Genomic DNA, 22066 nt, shown 5'->3' on the forward strand with positions numbered 1-22066 from the left:
ATAGCCAATGACATAAATGCAACATGACGTGAAAGAAATTGCAGCACCCGGTTACAAAACCACTTCAGACATCATAGGGAAAGAAAAAGGTTTTTACCCACCTGGGATCTTTCTGAATGCTATCAATGGACGGGGACCTGGCCAAGGTGCCTTCGGGCGGGAGAGCAGGGCCGGATTTGCTGTACGGAGACTCAACAGAGGGACAATACTGCAGCTGTCGGTAGGGGTCCGCGTAATTGGAGGCCGGGCCTGCGGCATAGCTGGCCCTCTGGAAGGTGGCCGCGGCGGCATTCTGCGGGCCATGCTGGCTGCCTGTGCGCTGCAAGGGGACGGAGTCGACACCAGGGGAAGATGGGGCTACGACAGGAAAGTAGGGACAAAGTAAAAAATTGAGGACCTGCTCACAGAAACGGTTAACCAGGTCTAGGCAGGGGCGGGGGAAGTTACACACATAAAAAATAGGGGTTCAAAAGAATAAACAAAATTAATCCATCATATTTAAACCAATGCAGTCCATGTTATCCAATCAAATGATAATTAGCATGCCTCAGAGACAAACCTTTCAGGTATGGGGGGAATGCATCTGTTGTGTGTTCTGTTACCCACATCCAAGAGAAGGTGTGTGCTCAGCTGCAATGTAAACTTTGCGCAGAAGTAAAACTCAGAAGAAATATAATGAATATTTTCTAAGGAGGCATGGGAAGTTAGTTCTTTGGTGCTCAAGTTAACAACGTTCAGAATGAGTTCAGGTAATGTTACATTAACTTTATGAAGGGTGTAAAACAAATTTAGTAATGTAGCTAATTTTCCTGAATCAAAGAAAAGAAGACGTAGTGAGAGGGAGTGCATGCATGCGGGTGGAGGTGGGGAGAGGTGGGGTTCATGTCTCCAATCAGCACCAGAACATTCAATGCAGGACTGCTCTAGTTGCTGTAAAGTAACTCCCGAAAGATTTTTCTATGCCTCTTTTTCAAGTGAAGCTGTCATAGGAACAAACACATTTGGTGAAGGGAGAAGGAGGCAAAAACCAACCCAACTGCAAGGCAGACAAAATAAGGAGCTGACTTAGCTTTTCCGAAAGTATTTGCATCTTTTCAATGTGTCTAAATTGTTTTGAGAAGATTTTACACTAGTTACTAAAATCAGTTTGACTATTTTCAAATTGAATTTCAATTTTCTGTTTCCTTCTTGGATTCTTTTTAGATCCTTTCATGTCATTATTTTTATCTAGTTCTCAAAATATATTTGACATCCAAAGTTTGGTTGACACATACGATGAAAATAGCAGTTATTAACTGCCTTAGTGGCTGATAGCCATGATCAAGAGTAGACAGCCCACTTGATTTCTGGGGCTACAGAGCAGATTTCATATCAACAATACAGCCAGTGGCTAGATAGGTCCATTTATGCCACAGATGCTCTATATGGAATTAGGTTCCAATTATCAATTACACTTCACCACCCAGACTTCCTGACCATTTCTTAGTGGCCAATGATACAGCTTATTTTATCCTCTTTTACAATAGGGGACATATGCCAAATCAGACACAAAGGAAATTACATCACGCTGAGAAAATAATTATTAAAAGAGGTAAGGAAATTGTGTTGAAATGATGAAAAGTTGCAAAGTGAACTGGAGGAATACACTGTAATACTGAGATTGACTTAAGAGTTCGGGGCTTTTCTTTGCCAATGAACTTTAAATACTTCATCTTAGAATTACAAAAATTTAGAAAAGTAGGTTCCATAACATGACAAAAATGACAAACACATTTAAGAGAACCTTCATACACAAAAAGCACACATTTCCCAGACGAAAAATATTTTGAAATAATGAAGATTTCCCTGATGTGTTAAGTCTCAAAATAATCAGATTAAGCTAATAAACATTAATGGCACTGTCGGAAAATCTGCTTTATGCAAGTCTTTATGCAAGTATTTGAGGATTTATCTTTTCTCCAAAGTATTATCAGCATGTGTAATTAAAATTCACATTTTAAAATTTATGCAGTGTGCCTTAATTATGGTGAACGGGGTTTAAAATTTAGGCAAGTCGTACTCTTGGATGAACAAATGTAAAGAGGTAAACAAAATTTCATTTTCTACGGGTTGTGATAAGCTAGTCAGAGAATCCAGGACAAATGGAGAAAACTAAGAACATCTGGCATTTTTCATAGATGTGCATTTTTTTTCCATTCAGGAAACTAAGCATCAACATTTAATCTTGCTGAAATGGCTTTCAGAAAAGAAATGTTTTTCTATAAAAAATTATTCGCTATTAATATATTAAATACAATGATTAAAGTGTCAGAGATCAGGAAATAATATTAAAATCTAAAGAAATCTTTTTGTTAAAAAAAAAAACAGAGTAGGTAAGGAGAACCATTTGACTACCCACACAAAAAACTCTCAAAGGATCATGAAGTAAAAAAAATATATATATACAAGAAAGAGTTTAAGAAAAATACTGCCAAGCAGCAGACAAAAAATTGTGAATAATGTAAGAGGGACTCGTTCAAAATGTGAAAATAGGGTGAGAAATTCATTTAATTAAGCAGGAACAGGAAGACAACATCTTGGTATGCACAGAGGAAGAAAAGGTAGGAGAAAGTTTATGAATGTTATACTGTTCCTATTTTGGTTTGTTTTACATCTTAGTTTGAAGAGTGATATCACTATTATGAAAAAAGAGGTTGAGATATGAAATCTAAGATGAGCAAAGAACTTTCAAAAAGATTATGTATTTTAAAAAAACACAATCACATGTGTAGTTTCAGCCTTGACAATTGGCCTTTTAGAAATGTCATTCCCAAATCCATGGTTTAAGCTTCTTTTAGGTCACAATAAATAAAACAGCTGATGAGAATTTCAAAATATAAAGCCGGAATCCAAATTGGTGCTGTTATAGTAAAATAAGTTAGAGACTAATCTATGCAATTAAAATAATGTAAAATACTAGTAAAAATGGAGAGAAAAACACACTGTATTCAAGGGCAGGTTATATTCACAAAAAAGAAAATGTATGAAAATCTAATGGATCTCAAACCAACCATTAGTAATGTAACAATATAATACCTTACTTTGTAAAAGTATATATAAAAAACAATTACTTTAAATGAATGAAAATCATTAAAAATCTAACATGTAGAGAACATTAAATAAATGAGCTCTTATTATTACCATTAACAACTTTGAAATCAATCAATATTAGAAAACAGATATGTGCATATGGCATTGAATAAAATGCTGCAAAGATTCAGGGTTCAAGTCTCCCATCTGGTCCTAACTATTTAGACCTTGACGTGGCTTATGTAACCCTTGGCTCTCTGTTAATATGGATAAATTAGTATCGGTCACACTATTAAAAGACTTCCGTTTAATACATTTTTTTCCCTGAATTTCTGGACTGTTGAACACTTTTCCTTATTTGCGTTTTACAGCTCAGTTGACCAAACCATTCTCCTTGTAGGGTTACTCTACCCAATTGAACCTACTCAGGGCAAACACTAGAGACGGAATGTGCTTCAGCAGCTCTGTAAACACACTCCTCTCTCATCTCACCTGCTCTGCAAACAGCCCCTTCTCCCTCAATAAGCTCTTAGAATTCAATGAACTGTATCAATGGTGGCTTTGGGAGATTTAACAAGTAGCCACTTCAGCAGCTGACTTGATACTTCAAAAGACACCTTTGCTTTCATGAAATTATCTGTTTGTTTTCTGCAGAGCTGCACAAATAAAGACCTAGTTTATACAGGAAAAATAAAGAGATGTTTTATGTTTCTATGCTATATTTGTTTGAAAAAGGGGAAGAGGCATTCTTTCATATAAAGTTAAATATTCTGCTTTATAATAGATGATTGCAAGCATTATTTACTGACAATGGAAAAAAAGGAGAACAGAATAAAATACAATAATCTGGGCACACAGAAACTTGGTGGGGGGAATATAAAGTCATGTTCAATAAAGAGGAAGAAAAAAACACTAATTTTTGGATTATTTATCTTTGCCTTTAAGCATCCTGCATATACAGATAAATATGAAAACATAATGCACATTTACACATTATGGAAATATAAAATAAGCATATAAGAAAGTAATTAAAGAATGTCCCCCTGAAAGCTCAGAAAATAAGAATGGCTTAGATGACAATGGGTCCAAGAAAATGGCCTATATACTCTTAAAAGAAATTCACCTCCATTTCTTTAGGGGTGGGGCATCTTTAGCACCCGATACGGCATATATCCAAGAGAGTCATCACCAAGAACTGAACTATAAACATTTTCCAATTTTCTGTACTCAGCACAAGCTGATCCATGCTAAATTCAATGGAAGCATACTCAAGGGCAAATTTAAACATATGAAATTTGAAATAATTTCATACATTACTATCTTTGTGGGAGAGGAGTTTAATGCATGATTCTTAGTAGTAATAAAATAATTATCATTGGTGTTGATCTTATTTTCCCTGCTTTGATTGGAAAATAAGACACTGAAAACACCAGGACAGGTCAAGCATACCTGTCACATTGGTTTTCAAACTGAATGTGGGATCATGTGCATGAAGATATTGTAGATGTATTTGAAAGAGAACATGATGTAAAATCCTACCCTTAAATAGTTTTCAGAGTTTTATTCTTGTTATATCCTTGAAATAATTTTAAAAGGAAAGCTCTTTATTTGGATAAATGGCTAATGCATGTGGGGTTTAATACTGGGTAATGGGTTGACAGGTAAAGCAAACCACCATGGCACATGTTTACCTATATAACAAACCTGCACATCCTGCACATGCACCCCAGAACTTAAAAAAAAAAATTCAGCCCAGGTACAGTGGCTCACACCTGTAATCCCACCACTCTGGGAGGCCAAGGCGGGCGGATCAGAAGGTCAGGGGTTCAAGACCAGCCTGGCCAAGATGTTGAACCCCGCCTCTACTAAAAATACAAAAATTAGCTGGGTGCAGTGGCAGGTACCTGTAATCCCAGCTACTCGGGAGGCTGAGGCAGTAGAATCACTTGAACCTGAGGGGTGGAGATTGCAGTGAGCTGAGATCAAACCATGGCACTCCAGCCTGGGCAACAGAGTGAGACTCTGTCTCAAAAAAAAAAAAAAATTCAAGATGAGGTATGAGGTACTATGATCGTGTTGGAACTTTGAATAACATTTTTATGACAGCGGTGACTATACCTATCTTAACCAATAGCCTTGTAATGGGCAGAGAGACTTTTATGTAAGTATAATTTGAAAAAATGCAAGCTCCTCATTACGTCTTCACAATATAAATAAGCAGTTAAAAATATGATTAACAGAAAGGATCCTGTTTAATAATCAGCAATGGCTGCTACTAAGAATGTTATTACGATGTACAGCATAATGGATTTCAGTAGATTTGTAGAACTTGGTATAAAAATTAAAAAGTAAATAAGTGAATTAATAAAATGGAAGGGAAAATAATCTCATGTTTAATCCTACATATGTATATATTTATATCTATTTATATGTACCTTTAGTACTATGCATTTTAGTTTCCCTCTAATTTATAGTATGTATAACTACAGTCATGATGAATGAGGAAGAGGATACACAGCCATTTTTTAAAAATCATTCCAAGCACATTTTTAGCTGTCAATAGGAAAAGGATAATAATAAATGCTACATGTATTTGGAGCTTCCTATTGTTCCAACTACCTTCTTAGGGGCTTCTATACACGAGCATTAAATTCTCATTTAAGGCTCACAACAGCCTACATGGCAGGTGCTGCTGTCAGTAACATTACCCTCACACAGAAGAGCAGTAACAGGACAGTGGGCAGGTCTGGGGCTGAAATGCAGCAGTGGTCTCCAGGGTCCACATGTTTTACGCCCTGTCTCCTCCACTGTTGGGCACTAGAGGTGAGGCCACGCCTGCTTAATAAAACCTACACATTTTGAAGTGCAATATGTGTGGCAGAAATGCAAAAAAAATAATTAATGTGATACAGAGTGTAACTGGTTAAATCCCTACTACCTAGATAATTGGGCCTGTCTTAATATTCCTCAAAATTTGTGTTATCATTTTCTTTGGCTTCTTCCTCAGAAAGAAATGTAGCAGAACCTCCTTCAACTGAAGACAGAAAGGACCTAAGGGAAGGTCAATGAATAGAATTTTCCATAAAAATGGAAACGGGGCGGTTGGGTGGAGAATGCTAATGTATTTGTGGTGGACTTACTTCTTTACCTTAAGATGAGGGGACTGAGCAAACTCGTCACAGGACAAGAGAGAGGCAGGCCAGGAGGGGCGGCTGCATGGGGCAACCTGAGCAGGTTTCCTAGCTGCCAATCTCTAGAGAGCCAGGTGAGATGAGGTGCATTATTCATGTGGTTTTACAGGAGGCTCCACAATGTGGCGATAGGGCTGGGTTTGCTCTCAAACATGAACTAGTTTGCTGAGAACAGAATTAGCTGTGGAAAAAATCTGCTCCGCCATCTTAAGCACTAAAGGATTTTACATCAAGTACTCTGCAATATGTGGTTACGGCATAAAACGCATTTTATATTCTTTACACATCCAAATGTCCACCGGTTGAATAAGAATCTCAAAAAGAAACTCCAAGGAAGCTAAAGTGTTCGAAAAAAGTGCCTTAGCTGGCTAAAGTCCTGAAATTGGCAATACAGCTTGGAACCTGGTGGATTTAAAACCACAGGTGCTGTGACCCTTTTTATTTTGTAAAAATAAGCATTTCCACATCAAGTGTATTCCATGCTATGATCCTGATCTATTCCTTTGTCCATACACTTGCAACATTTCCAAGAACATTTCCAAGAAGAGTCATATAAACAAATTTTTGAATAAAGGAAATTATTATTAGACCTAAAGGAAGACATAGACTATAATATATAAATAGTAGGGAATTTCAACCCCCCTTTCAAGAATGGACAAATTATCCAGACAGAAATTAATAAGGAAACATCAGACTGAAACTGCACTCCAAACCAAAGGGACCTAACATACATCTATAGAACATTCCATCCCACATCTTCAGAATACACATTCTTCTCAACTGCAAACAGAACATTCTCTAGGATAGATCACACGTTAGGCCACAAACAAGTCTTAACAAATTTAAGAAGTCAGAGACAGCATCAAGTATCTTTTCTGACAAAAATGCTATGAAGCTAGAAATCAACAAGAAAAATTTTGGAAACCTTACAAATACATGGAAATTAAACAACATGCTCCTAAACCAGTCAATCAACAATTTAATGGAATTAAAGGGCAAATTAAAAATTTCCTTGAGACAAATGAGAATGGAAACACATCCTACCAAAACCTATGGAACACATCAAAAAAAGTTATAAGAAGGAGTTTATAGCAATAAACACACACACATACACACACACACACACACACACACACACACACACACACATATATATATATAAAGAAAAATTTCTAATAAACATCCTAATGATGTACTTCAAGGAACTAGAAAAACAAAAATAACCTAAACTCAAACTTAGTAGAAGGAAGAAAACAATAAAGCTAAGAACAGAAACAAACCCCACAGAGACTAAACACCAATTCTAATAATCAACAAAATGAAAAGCATGCTTTTTGAAAAAATACACAAATCAATAAACCTTTTGCAAGACTAAGGACAAAAGAGAGAAGACTCAATTGAATAAAATCAGAGATGAAAAAGGAGACAAAAACATTAGAGATGATTGTGAACAATTACATGCCAACAGATTAGATAACACAGAAAAAAACAGATAAATGCCTGGACATGTACCACCTACCTGGATTAAATTATGAAGACACAGAAAATCCCAAAAGACCAAAAATGAGTGAGAAAACTGTATTAGCAACAAAAAGTCTCCTATCAAAAACCAAACCAAAACAAACAAACAAAAAATGCTCCAGGTTTAAACTAGTCCAGAAAATTAAAGAAGAAGGAATACTTCCAACTGCATTTCACTAGGCCAGCAAAATTGGACAAGGACACAACAACAAAAGAAAGCTAGAGGCCAATATCCCTGATGAACATAGATGCCAAAATTCTCAACAAGATACTAGAAATTCAACAGCATATTAAAAAGATCATTCACGAAAACATATGGACACAGGGAGGGGAACATCACACACCGGGGCATGTTGGGGGGTGGCAGACTAGGGGAGGGATAGCATTATGATAAATACCTAACGTACATGACAGGTTGATGGAGGAACCAAACCACCATGGCATGTGTATGCCTATATAACAAACCTGCATGTTCTGCCCATGTACCCCAGAACTTAGAGCATAATTTAAAAGAAAAGCTATGATCAAATAGGATTCATCCTAGGGATGCAAGGATGATTTAATTCACACAAATAAATAAATGTGATACATCACATTAATAGAATAAAGGATAAAAGTCATATAATCATTTCAATAAATGCTGCAAATAATTTGATAAAATTCAACATCCATGCATGATTAAAAAAAAAAAAAAACACCTCTCAACAAATTAGAAGGTGTGTACCTCAACACAATAAAAGCCATGCATGGCAAACCCACAGCTAATATCATACTGAACAAGGGAAAGCTAATAGCTTTTACTCTAAGGTCAGGAAGAAGACAAGGATGCCCACCGTTCGCTACTTCCATGCATCATAGTACTGGAAGTCCTTGTCAGAGTGATTAGGCAAGAAACAAAAACAAAAGACATTCAAACTGGAAAGGAGAAAGTCAGATTGTCTCTGTTTGCAGATGGCATGATCATATCAATGGGCAGCTCTAAAGACTCCACACACAAAACAAAGCCTGTTAGAATTAATAAATACATTCGATAATATTGCAGGACATCAAATCAACACACAAAAGTCTGTAGCATTTCTATACACTATCTATACAAAAATGTGCTGGCTGAAAAACAAATCAAGAAAACAATTCTATTTATAATATTAATAGCTACAAAATGTTACATACTTAGAAATAAACTGAACCAAAGAGATGAAAGATCTTTACACTGAAAACTATAAAACTTTGATTAAAGAAATTGAACAGGACACAAATAAATGAAAATATATCTCATGCTCATGAGTTAGAAGAATTAATACTGTTAAAATGGCCATGCTATCCAAAGTGATCTACAGATTTACTATAATCCCTGCCAAAATATCAATACATTCTTCATAGAAATAGAAAATTATATTAAAATTTGTATTAAAACAACAACAACAACAAAACCCTTAGTAGCCAAAGCATTCTTGAGCAAAAAGAACAAAACTAAAGGCATCACACTATGTGACTTCAAAATATATGAGAAAGCTAGAGTAACCAAAACAGCACAGTACTAGCAGAAAAACAGACACTACACTAATGGAACAGAATAGAAAGCCCAAAAATAAATTCATGCACCTACAGCCAACTTATTTTCAACAAAAGTGCCAAGAACTTACATTAGGGAAAAGACAGTCTTTCCAATAGATAGTGACGAGAAAATTGATAACCACATGCAGAGGAATGAGACTAGACCCCTACTTCTCAACATACACAAAAATCAACTCAAAATGGGTTAAAGACTTAAATGTAAAACCAGAAACTATGAAACTACTAGAAGAAAACATAGGTGAAATGCTTCACAATATTGGGCTGGGCAAGAATTTTTAAAATAAGACCTCAAATGCACAGGCAGCAAAACCAAAAATAGGTAAATTAATATTAATAGACAAATTATTAATATTAATAGACAGCAGAGATTATAGACTGGGAGAAGATATTTAAAAATGATACACCTGACAAGTGGCTAACATCCAGATTATAAGAAACTGCAACAACTCAACAGCAAAAAACAAACAAGCAAAGAAAAGAACCGAAGTAACCTGAGTTTAAAATGGGCAAAAGGCGTTACTTGACATTTCTCAAAACAAGACATACAAATGACCAACAGATATGTAAAAAATGCTAAACATCATGAATCATCAGAGAAATGTGAATCAAAACCACAGTGAGACACTACCTCACTCCAGTTAGAATGGCTGTTGTCAAAAAGAGAAGGAAACATGTTGGCAAGGGTACACTTACATACTGTTCATGGGATTATAAACTAGTTCAGCCATTATGGAAAGCAGTATGTTGATTACTCAAAAAATTAAAAATAGAGTTACCATGTGATCCAGCAATCCCACTCCTAGGTATATATCCAACAAAAATTAAATCAGCAAGTCAAAGAGATGCCTGCACTCAGATGTTTATTGTAGCACTATTTACAATAGCCAAGATACAGAATCAATGTAAGTGTCCAACAACAGATGAATGGATAAGGAAAATGTAACACATCTACAAAACAGAATACTATTCAGCCACTTAAGAAAAATGAAATCCTGTCATTTGTGCTAACATGCATGAGCCTGGAAGACATCATGCTAAGTAAACCAATCCAGGCACAGAAAGACAAATATCGCATGATCTCAGTCAAGCATGGAATCTAAAAAAGAAGCTGATATCATAGAAGCAGAGAGTAGAATAGTGGTTCCCAGAGACTGGGGAGGGGAGGAGGATGGACAGGGGAGAGACTGGCCAATGGAAACAAAGTTATAATGTGATAGAAGAACTGAATTCTGTTGTTGTATTGCATAGCAGGGTGACTATGGTTAAACGGTTAACAGTAAAATATTGTATATTACAAAGTAGCTAGAAGAGAGGCTTTTGAATGTTCTCGCCACAAAGAAAGGACAAACGCATGAGGTGATGGATACACACGCTTCCCTGACTGGATCATTATTATACGGCATAGATATGTATCAAAACATCCAATTGTATCCTATGAACATGTACATGTGTCATTACAGTGTGTTAATAAAAATATTAAATGAGTAATTTTTTTAAATTTGAGAGCCTTTTCAACTATCATTTTAACTAACAGAGCATGTCTGGTGATGAGGGCAAATCTGCTAATGTGTAATTATGATTCCACAGTGCTGCACTTTCTGGTAATGTCTTAATTATTCTTAAGTTCCAACTTTTGGTATTAGATTCTATGAAGCCCCTTTCAATGTGCAGTTGAAATCTAATACTTGGCTTCTATTTTTTTTTCAACACTGCTATGCTTAATGATGTAATTCCAAGTATGAGGTGACATATCTTCCAGTAATTGGAGTATATCATCCAGGTCAAGGCCAGCTGTGCAATTTTCAGTATGTGTACCCCTAATTGACATGACATTAATCAACACGGTTTCATGGTCTATTTGTACAAAAGTATGACAGTTATGATATTTTTGAATTTTACCAATAAACTGCTCTCCCATCACTCTGTCTTCCTTCAGCTAAACAATGAGACTTCTTATTTACACCTTTTTAAGTGAATCCACGAAGGAAGCATCTGAAAGTTCTCCTTGGTTCTAAGATGACATTTACTGTTGGATTGATTTAAAATTTCCAATTGGGTAACAATAGGCCCTTAACTTTTTAGCCTAAGAAAAGTAATAGGTTCCGGAGTACCTTATTTGACTTAATCCAATGGGAAGCACTTGTTTTTATAATTTTAAGTAACAGCACTTAATAAGTAATAAACTGCTGATGATTTACATATTTGTGAACTCAAATAATTTTATTTATGTATTTTTTGTTGAGACGAAGTCTCGCTCTTGTTGCCCAGGCTGGAGTGCAGTGGCGTGATCTCGGCTCACTGCAACCTCTGCCTCCCGGGTTCAAGTGATTCTCTTGCCTCAGCCTCCTGAGTAGCTAGGAGCTACTGAGCACCTGAGCGCCCACCATCATGCCTGGCTAATATTTGTATTTTTAGTAGAGACAGGGTTTCGCCATGTTGGCCAGGGTGGTCTCGAACCCCTGACCTCAGGTGATCTGCCCGCCTTGGCCTCCCAAAGTGCTGGGACTACAGGTGTGAGCCACGTGCCTAACCAAAATAATTTTAATTAAAATAACTTTGACACTAAGACTATTATTTGTATTACAATGAGTAAAGTAGTAAGATTTTATGAATATGCAGGTCCTATGTAATCCCTCTATCACTTCATTAAACACTGGCTCTTCTTGCAGAGGATTAAGTTTTGTTTAAAGACTGTTTTCTCCACATGGATAAATATTTTCACTACATTCTTCTCCCTTTTTATGTTGCAGTACTTGTCAACCTCATGAAGATATTTAGCAAGTTTGCTCCTTGCAACATATCTATGATAATTCCTTCTTTATTACAAGCTGACACATACATCACAGAAAGCTTGTTTTCAACACTCACTTTGAATAGCATTTATCCAAAAGAAAATCCGTCTCACCATCATCACAGCAGACACTGGCCATTTTCACTGGTTTATAAAATGTGTTTAAGGGGTTGTCAGAGTCAACTGTTTGTGTTGATCAAATAACTCCTAAATTGACAGTCATTTGTATGTTTGAGTTTGAAATAAAAATTCATGTTATTTATTTTCTGCCTAATAGACTTTACCACAGGCAGATCCATGAGGCCCACGCATTCCTTATTTCACTGTACTCCTTAGTTTATGAACTCTGGTTTTGACAAGGCTCATCTCAGACGAAATGTATACTTTATCTAAATAGACACCTTAGTTAAAATCGTGTCTCTTTAAATTTTCATCATGCAAGAGGGAAATGCCCAAATATTGTGGGGATGGTCCTGTAAAAGTAAGTCTGCCATTTCTGCTGCAGTTCATGCAATTCTGCCTCCTCATCTAGGGAAAGGATACTGGGGCCTTCCTCTCTCTTATACTACCCCCTTCCCCCTGTTAATGGTCCTGCAAGAAAGATGTGGCTGCCATGTCTGGTGATGGGTACTCTCTGGGAGCTCTACTGACCAGGAACCATTCTGTGGCACAAAGTGACCCTTTCACCTTTTCCTAGGCTGCCAGACCTCTGGAGCCACCATGCTGGCTCTGTCTCCCTCTTCCAGTCCCCAGGCAGGTGGGCACTGCTGTACTTTTTATCTGCCTCCCTATTCAAGGCACCTTCTATCTGCCTCCCTATTCAAAGCCTGGGGCCAAGGATGCAGGCAGGGCTGCCCCTGGAGCCCACACCCTTCTGCTGGGCCGAGGTGGGGGATAAACGTCTTTGGCTCTTATTTTGCAATGGCTGGCAGAGTTAGGTCTGGGATGGGAGGACCGAGATCCCCTTTAGACCATGTTCTGGAACACAGCCTTAGGTGATGGCATGCCTGCTTGGCTTCATCAAATGCTATTGATATCCTGTGTCAATAGTGAAATTTGTTTCTGTCACAAGCCAGGAGTAGAGGAGAGGTGAGGAGTAGGACTTGGGTGCCCTGCTCCTTGAACATTACATAAATGCGCATCTATACATGCCCAGTGGGTCTCTAACATTATGGCTGGGTAGCTTTTTGGGTTTGGAAAGCCTGGAGGACCTGTTTGTCTACAAAAAGGTAGCCAGTGGTCCTCATCTGAGCTGGTATCTGAGATTTAAATTCGTCTTCATAATAAAGTAACAGGCATGGATGGATTAATTATGACAGCTAAGAAAAAGGAGTGATGAAGAAGAAAGTTCTAGAGGAAAGATGGGAAGAGATGGTGGTAGGTGGAGCCTATGGGGAGAAGCTAACTGAGAAATTCCCTTTGGTGGGAAAGTTGGGGGATCTAAAATGTCTTGTCTTCAGTGTCTAAAGTTCTTTGCTGGTCTTCTCTGCAGTTATCTCCCCCACTATCTCTCAGCCCTAGGATGGTCTCTTTCTCAGGATGGTTTCAGTGGTGTCTGGAGTATGGAAAGCCTAGGAGTGAGGGCAGCATGAGGCAGAGCAGGACAGAGAGTAGAGTGGCCACCAGAGCCAGAGTCATGCCCACGAGCCTGAGCTGGTAGAGAGTACAGCTGGGGCACTGAATGAGGAGTGATTCCACTCATATCTTCCCTTGGTGTGATTCCATCCACATCCACCCCTTTCCATGCCCCCATTTGCTCCCACAAGAGAGAGGAAGGCCATGTTACCAGGGACATGAGTGCGGGGGCGGGGGCAACTCGATCCTTCATTTTGTATATAGCACAATCTTGAGTCATATTTTTCCAGCAAAGATAAAACACTATTGTATTGTTTAGTATTGCATTGTTGAGTGTGTGTGTGTGTGTGTTTTTTTTTTTTTTTTTTGAGACGGAGTTTCGCTCTTGTTACCCAGGCTGGAGTGCAATGGCGCGGTCTCGGCTCACTGCAACCTCTGCCTCCTGGGTGCAGGCAATTCTCCTGCCTCAGCCTCATGAGCAGGGATTACAGACACGCGCCACCATGCCCAGCTAATTTTTTGTATTTTTAGTAGAGACGGGGTTTCACCATGTTGACCAGGATGGTCTCGATCTTTTGACCTCGTGATCCACCCGCCTCAGCCTCCCAAAGTGCTGGGATTACAGGCGTCAGCCATCGTGCCCGGATTGTTGAGTGTTTTTATGAACACTTCAATGTTTTCGATTTTCTTTAGAATATGCATGTAGCCTGTACGATGTTACCTTCCATTACCAGTTAATGTTTCGTATGGTTATGTCTTTCTCTGAAACAAAATCGAACATGCTTAAGGACAAGGAGATTTGAAGCCTCGTTGAATCTGCCAGTGCATCTAGCACACAGAGCATCTTTAACAGATATTATTTAACAGGATATGGAAGGCCATTAAGCTCCACAGATGAAAATAAATGTCTATTTTGTTTTTAAATGATAATTTTTACAAATGCAGTCAACTAAGCCCAGGATCTAGGGTAAGACTGCCTAAGTATGAAAGTTTGTTTGTTTGTTTGTTTATTGAGACAGAGTTTCGCTCTTGTCTCCCAGGCTGGAGTGCACTGGCACCATGTTGGCTCACTGCAACCTTCACTTCTGGGGTTCCACTGATTCTCCTGCCTCAGCCTCCAAAGTAGCTGAGATTACAGGCACCTGCCACCATGCCCAGCTAATTTTTGTATTTTTAGTAGAGATGGGGTTTCACCATGTTGGCCAAACTGGTCTAGAACTCCTGACCTCAAGTGATCCACCTGCCTTGGCCTCCCAAAGTGCTGGGATTACAGGAATGAGCCACTGTGCCAGGCCTATTTATTTTTAATAGAGATGGAGTTTATTATGTTGCCCAGGCTGGTCTTGAACTCCTAGACTCAAGTGATTCTCTCGTCTTGGCCTCCCAAAATGTTGAAATGATAGGTGTGAGCCACCATGCCCAGCCTGTGTGAAGGTTTAAAGGCTGTTTCCACACAACCTGTGTGACCTTGGGCAGATTACTCAACATCTCTGTGCCTCAGTTTTCTGATCCATAAAGCAAGCATTGAGCATCATAACAGCATCTCCTTGCAAGGATTGTTCTGGGGTTGGTAAAATACCCAAAGCACTTAGCACAGTCCCTGGAGGCAGCCATAAGCTACATGCTTCCTCACCAAAGGGGATTTCTCAGTTAGCTTTTACTTTCAGGCTCCACCTACCACCATCTTTTTCCATCCCCCCGCTAGACCTTTCTTCTTCATCTTGCTATTGTTTGTCCAGCCTCACAATCTTGCTTCAATGACACCATCTAATAATTCCCTAATTGTGGAAGCATGTATACTTTTCTTCCTTCCCAAGTGTTGACTCCTTGAAGGGAAGCAGTTGGCCTCCAATCTTCCTGCCCCACTTCTCTTGCAGTATTATCTGGAAATGCTTTATGAATTATACTGAAAGACCTCCAGCTGCTGGCCCATTCTTAAGGGCAGAAAGATAAGACCAGTTGCTCCAGTCCCCTCGGCCACCCATCTGAGCTGAAAGGCAGAGGCCCTGAACACTTTAAGTCTGGCAGGCCTCATAAGAACCCATCCTTTTCTTTCAAGGAATTAGGGTGTCTGCTTTAGGCCTTCAAGTCTCTTACAGGTCTGTACCAATGATCTCCAGGGTGGGATATGTACAACACAGATGACCCCCCACAGATATGGGGAAGGCAAACTTAGAATGTTTTTTATGGCTATCGGAAAACTATTTTTAATATTTACTGCTTTGCAATCTCCATTTTTATGTGTGTTATACTAGACAGAATTTAATAATGTTATATATGTCTTTGATATCTAAATAAAAAGACATAGACACATATTAAAGGCATTTTTTCTCCTATAGGCAATCGTGATGCAGTTTCTGTGGTTGTGAAAATGCGAAGACACAAAATTATATGAATTAAGTATAGACATAGGGGTAACCTTGGTGGGTGCAGAGAAGAGAAAGTTTGTGGCCTTATGATTCGGAGCTGGAGAGAGATAACTTCTCCTCCTCCACCTGTGGTCCTAAGAGGTCATCCAAGAACCTCTGGGAATTTCCATAGTATTATGTCAATCTGCATGTTTTCTCAAAATTGCTTTAAGTTCAAAGGTGCAGGCTGGGTTGGGGTCTTGGACATCTGAATGTCACAACCTTAGCACATCTCTGCCACAGCTATTGCTAAGAAAAGCCCCCACCAAACGGGTTTCACCTCTGAAGCAGTTAGAAGAGACTGTTGCCTTCCTCATTAGGTGGGAGGGAAAAACACTTGTTCATTCTGGATAGCTCTCCATTGAAGGCTTGGAGCAGGGGACAGCAATTTTTTCCTGTCAAGGGCCAGACAGCAAATATTCTTGGTTCTGCCCACCATATGGTCTCTGCCATGGGCACTCCACTCTGCCCCTGCAGGGCCTAAGCCACCATGGATGATATATAAGCGAATTGGTATGGCTGCATCCCAATAACTTTATTTATGGAGAGGTTTGAATTTCATATAATTTTCACATATTACAGACCATTAATCGTCTTTTGATTTTCTTCCCCAACCATTTAAAAATGCGGTCATCACTCTTAGGTCCTGGGCACTACTGAAACAGATGGGGAGCTACAGTTGGCCCAAGGGCCATTGTTTGCTGACTCTGACACAGAGAAAACACTGTCACAGTAGGGTATTTTTTTTTTAAGTGTGGATATCTTCCCTTTGTTTAATGTGATATAGATGAATTAAGGTGTTTTTCTTATTGTAGCTAATTTTTCATTAAGTTCCTGGAAGTTTATTAATAAGGGATAATTCTAAGAGCACATGCATATGGAACAGGGAGTCAACATAATCTCTTTTGTTGTCAGTTTTTATTCAAATTAGATATCGAATGTCACTGTGGTTGTTATCTTCTTCTAAGATGTGCATAAAAATTAAATTACCTTACTTAATAATATGCAAAAACTACATGCTAAAGTAGCCCAACTCCAGACAGGAGTGGATCTAACAGGCTGAAGGGGAACACAATTCTGACAGAAGGGAAAATGGGCATTCTTTTTCATCAAGACCAAGATATGTATTATTAATATTGGGTGGTATTTATGATGTCAAAAATAAATGAAGAGTCTTTTGTGACTTTCTCCCTATGATTCAGTGAAATATTGAAATGTAAATATCAATAATCAACTATAAAAGCAGCTTAGCTTGCCTTGGCTTCAAAACATGTAATTTAGCATCATAATGTAGTTTAAGAAAATTGCTATGCTCTACTTAGTGGTCACTGGAAATTCCAATAGTCTGAGGATGTAGAGATCTGTGTGCCAGGTTCTGACGCAGAGAGCCAGCTCTGCCAGCCTCAGTCCCTGCTGGTGCTCACACTTATCATTAGGAAGGAAGGAGAGAGCTATGCTGTCTGCAGACCAACAACACAGTCGTTCCAGTTTACTTAGCCATGTGCAGCTTGATAATAAATGCAATTCTCAAATGTTTTCAATTATATCGATTTTATAGTTAAGATAAGTGTTCTCTAGCAATCTAATTATGACATTTGACAAATTATCTTGCAAATGGCTCACTATACCGGAAAACACTTGCGTTCTGTCATGTGACCTGTGGTTGTAGTCTACTGAAAATATATAGTGAATCCAGGAGAGCTATATAATTGATCGAACCATTTGCAATTGACACCATCCAACCTTCACACAATAAATTTGTGATTCAGTCTATTAGTGTATATGAAATAAATGGTCTGCCTTTCAAAATATGCTACCTTTTTAGTAAATATGTTTTTGTTCCATGCTTGCCAAATATGTAGACAATATCATTAAAAAAATACTTACCATCATCAAGCATGTGTCTTTCATGTCCTATGAATGACTAGTTCCTTGGAGTACTTACATTCATTAAATAAGTGAATAATCATGTGTCAAATATTAGTATTGCTTCTTTTCATTTTTCTCTTTGGGAAAATGAGCTTGCAATCCCCATTGGCCTCCTTTCATTCAGGTTATACCAAGGTAGCCTGAATTCAAGTCATATTCTGTTTCTACCATTATCATTACAGACGTTGATAGAAGCAGGTCACAGTGCTTGTGAGGACAGTGGACACACAGACGCACACCTTTCATTTGGGAGTGTTATTTGAGTTTCCACACAGAGCCCACCCACTGTGGACAGGCCACCCACTGGGGTCCTGAATACACACCTGTGCTCGTGCGGTAGGTGCCGGTGTGTGCTGGCGGCAGAGGGTCCCCCTGGCTCTGGCTGAGACTCCTCATAGGGGGCTTCTGATAGACGCGGTCTTCATAGATGGGATCTATGTGATGTTCTGGGGACTGCAGGGCCCGCAACTCTGGGCCCAGGTGCCCATGCTGGCTGCTGTATGAAGCTCGGGACCCAGCTGAAATAAATTAACAGAGGGATGTCAAGGCTCAACCAATCTCCAGACAGAACTTGTTTAATCAAAGACATTCAAATTTTGGGGACAAAATTGTTGAAATCCTCAGGAAGCCAAATGAGTAACACGAAATGGCAGCACTATGTCAGTCTAATCAGCTTATCGGCATCACCCAGCTGGCTGGCTTTGCTACCAAACATGATCTCACTCTAAGAATAATAATGTTTCTGAGATAAACCCACACGGAACAAGACCAGTGATATGTCTTTTCTCAAAACGTAATGGATGTAGCTAGGTTCTTCACTAAAGGAGTCAGGTAGGCAGTCAATCCTAAAAATCTCATATTATTCCATAGTCCTTGCACCTTAAATTACACAATAGAAATCATTTTAAATGATGAGCTACAACGGCAAAGCCATCTTGATGTTGTTCCTAAAAAGTAAACTAGACTTTGTTCACATCAGCAGCTTTTCCCTGGGAAATGGATGAACCAAAATGTTTGAACTTACAATGGCCTACATCCCTGAAAGAGGCAGATGCTAAAGAAAAAGGTTTTCAAGTTATATTTTCCTTTACTCTGACCCTCTACATTGAAGCATTTACATTTAGTCTGCCTCCCTCTGAAAAAAGGCAGGAATGATTGTCATTAACTGGTTTGATGTATAAATTGGGGCTACACATCACTTTGCTTTGTAGTATTTATAAATCCTTTTTGTGTCACTTCTTTGCATGGTATGAGAAGAGGTGTTGATGTGAGGCAATGCTCTGGATCAGAGAACCGTGAGAATGTGAAGAAGGGAAGCCTCTGCACATCAGGAAACAGACTTTCATGAGGCCGAAGAGGCCGGCTGGACAGACAGGAAAGAGGACCTTGACTGAGAGCCAGTATTTTATCTGAGGCACAGTCAGAACCACTGGAGCAGAAACGTCAGGGAAATCATTTGCACTGGGGCAATAAGATGGCCTTGGGGCATCAAGGAGAGGTGGCATCTTCCATCGTGAATACAGGACACAGACAAGAACCAAAGGAGACCATGGCTGATTTCAGGAATGAGCCTTCAGCTACACCCTGCAACTAATCCCCACATGGCACATTGGGATTTAACTGGCAACTGCCTTTCAGCAGCCTGAGTTTCGCCTCTCCGTTCCAGCCTAACACTCTGGGGTGCTGGGATTCCTTCGCCTTGGCCATGTCTGTGAACAGCTCTACTTCCATTCTGCCTTCCTCAGGGACCACTTTAAACCAAAGTCTTCAAAAGCTCAATGTTACATCTGTCTCATCAGGAACAAATAAACCCAAAATTGTAATATTCTTGTCTAGAATATTTGAGAAAAAAAGCCATTGTAAAGTTTTGAAATTGCCAAGAGAAAAGTGTTTTACTGGTACATTTAACATGGACTACTTTAAATTTAAGTACACAGAAAACAGTATTTCTGAATAATTGGGGCAGTGGTGAGAACTCCATGAATTCAGCGTTAATAAAAACCACTGAGTATTTTGAGGAGGGAAAGGGATAGGGCAGACAAGTTCCTTACCTTTCTCTTTCCTGGTAATTAAATAAATTCTGATTTAGATAGCGCTCCGATGAATGATAGACTCAAAATAACTGTTTTGCATAATTAGGTTCATTGCATCTGATTTATCAAATGCCAACATCACTCTGAATATTATCTCAAGCTTATATTTTCCAGGAATATATTTAAGTACAATATGTTTTGAGTTCCTGTTGTCAATTCTTATTCCTGAAGATTTTGAAAATATTGCTAAGGATTTAAAAGTGTAAAACTAAAAAGAAACAAAAACAAAAAAAAAAAACAGTCCTCACATCCAAATGTAGAGATAAGTAAAAGTTATCCATCACTGGTACCTTTAGAGTTGTGAATTTATCACTACTCCTTTATTTTAAGCCTCAAAAAACATCAAATGATGACCGATGAGAGGATCTGCTGAACTTTTAAGGGGTGGCATGGTCTTAGGGTGTATGTAAATATCCTCTTTTTACATGCATTCACTTTGCATTCAGAAATTTTCATTAGTACCATTAGTCAAATTAATGACCAAGGGTGCTAGGCCAGGAGGAAAAATGTGAGGTAACGTCTACCTAGGTAAGTATCAGACATTTGATATACTGACATTAATACAAATACAATAACAAAATTAACTATCTGAATAGGATACTATACTTTTTTACGTATTAGAGTGCTCTGAGTATAACTATAAGCTCATAGTGTTTCTCTATGTAAACACTTGTGCAAAATACAGTTGCATATGTAAGCATTATGCATAGTTCTGAATCAGATAAGGCATTTTAAAAAGAACATTATTTACTCTTCCTTTTATCCACTGTGATAAAGTTTCAATTGCTCAAGGGTGGGCACAGTTGTAAGAGAGACACAGAGAAGCAGGGAAAGGAAAAGAGTCAAGGAAACAAAGGTTCAAGATGTCACAGCTGGAATTCATGTGTTCTACCACCCTTGTTCAAGGAAGAACAAGTCGGATCCATACTAACAAGGCCTATTTTATTTGGGGCAATTTCAAGAAAAAATTCTCACATAATCGTTTCTGGGAATCTGCCACAAAATGTCATTATATGGTACATATATTTGCTGATTCAAATAAATATACTTTTGTCTAATAGTAAGTCTCTTTCATCATTGTGGTCTACTTGACAGTGAATCTCAAGCGTCAACACTAGACTCAAGACACCATTCATGAGCATTTACATCTTTGCTAGGGACTGGAACTCTGTTCTTATAACAAGAAAAAATGCTGGAGAAAATCCAACTTTGTCTGAAATGTTATAGATGTCAAGGCCAAATGTTCTTGCCAATTATGTTGGTGGAGAACAATTCTGAGAACCTGGCCTTGACCAAGACCCTGCAGGGTGGCAGAGTGCAACCTAAACATGGATGAGCCAAAGAGAAAAGGTGATGCAGAGCCACAGACCAGACCCACTGCCCTGATGGCTTTCCCTGCCATGATAGACACAATGTCATGTAATCATAATACCTGTGTCTATGAGGCATTTCATGATCAACTACTGCAACAATTCCTACATCATCCAGCATTAATATTTTGATTTTATAATGTGGTTTTGCTCTTCCTGTTTCTTCTCTTCAAAGGGCAAAATTGGAGTCTAGAGAGCTCAGGCACTGGCAACTTTTCATATACAGTGTGTTTGGAAATGAGCTTGGGGACTCACAGCTGAAACATGGGTGCCGGGCTTACAAGCTAAGGAAGATTTCACGAGGCAGGAGGGATAAAGGGTATTGGAATTTCCCTACATATATTCTGTGCAGGCTGCTGCTCCTATAGGTTTGGAGAGTCCCCAAAAACTGGGAAAGGCTTTCAAGTTGATCTAGGACTAGGCCTGAGGCATTTGCTGTATAAGAACTACCACGTGTCCTGTCATGGAAGCTCAGCGCCATCTCCTCTTCACCACAGCTACAGGTGACCTGAATGGATGCCTAAACAGCTCAGAACCTGCATGA

At 38.7% G+C, this 22066-nt stretch overlaps 1 protein-coding gene across 1 annotated transcript in view; it reads right to left on the reverse strand.

Moving 5' to 3' along the window:
• The window catches only part of LOC108295990 (catenin delta-2), a 688803-nt gene that overhangs the window by 293363 nt on the left and 373374 nt on the right, over window positions 1-22066 (reverse strand). Inside the window, exons 7-8 of the mRNA XM_017518360.2 lie at window positions 18383-18577; window positions 102-357 (exon numbers count right to left, since the gene is read on the reverse strand). Coding sequence (XP_017373849.2) covers window positions 102-357; window positions 18383-18577 — 451 coding nt within the window. The remainder of the gene's footprint in view (window positions 1-101; window positions 358-18382; window positions 18578-22066) is intronic.

The sequence above is a fragment of the Cebus imitator genome, unplaced genomic scaffold, assembly GCF_001604975.1.
Source record: "Cebus imitator isolate Cc_AM_T3 unplaced genomic scaffold, Cebus_imitator-1.0 Scaffold674, whole genome shotgun sequence".
Taxonomy (NCBI): domain Eukaryota; kingdom Metazoa; phylum Chordata; class Mammalia; order Primates; family Cebidae; genus Cebus; species Cebus imitator.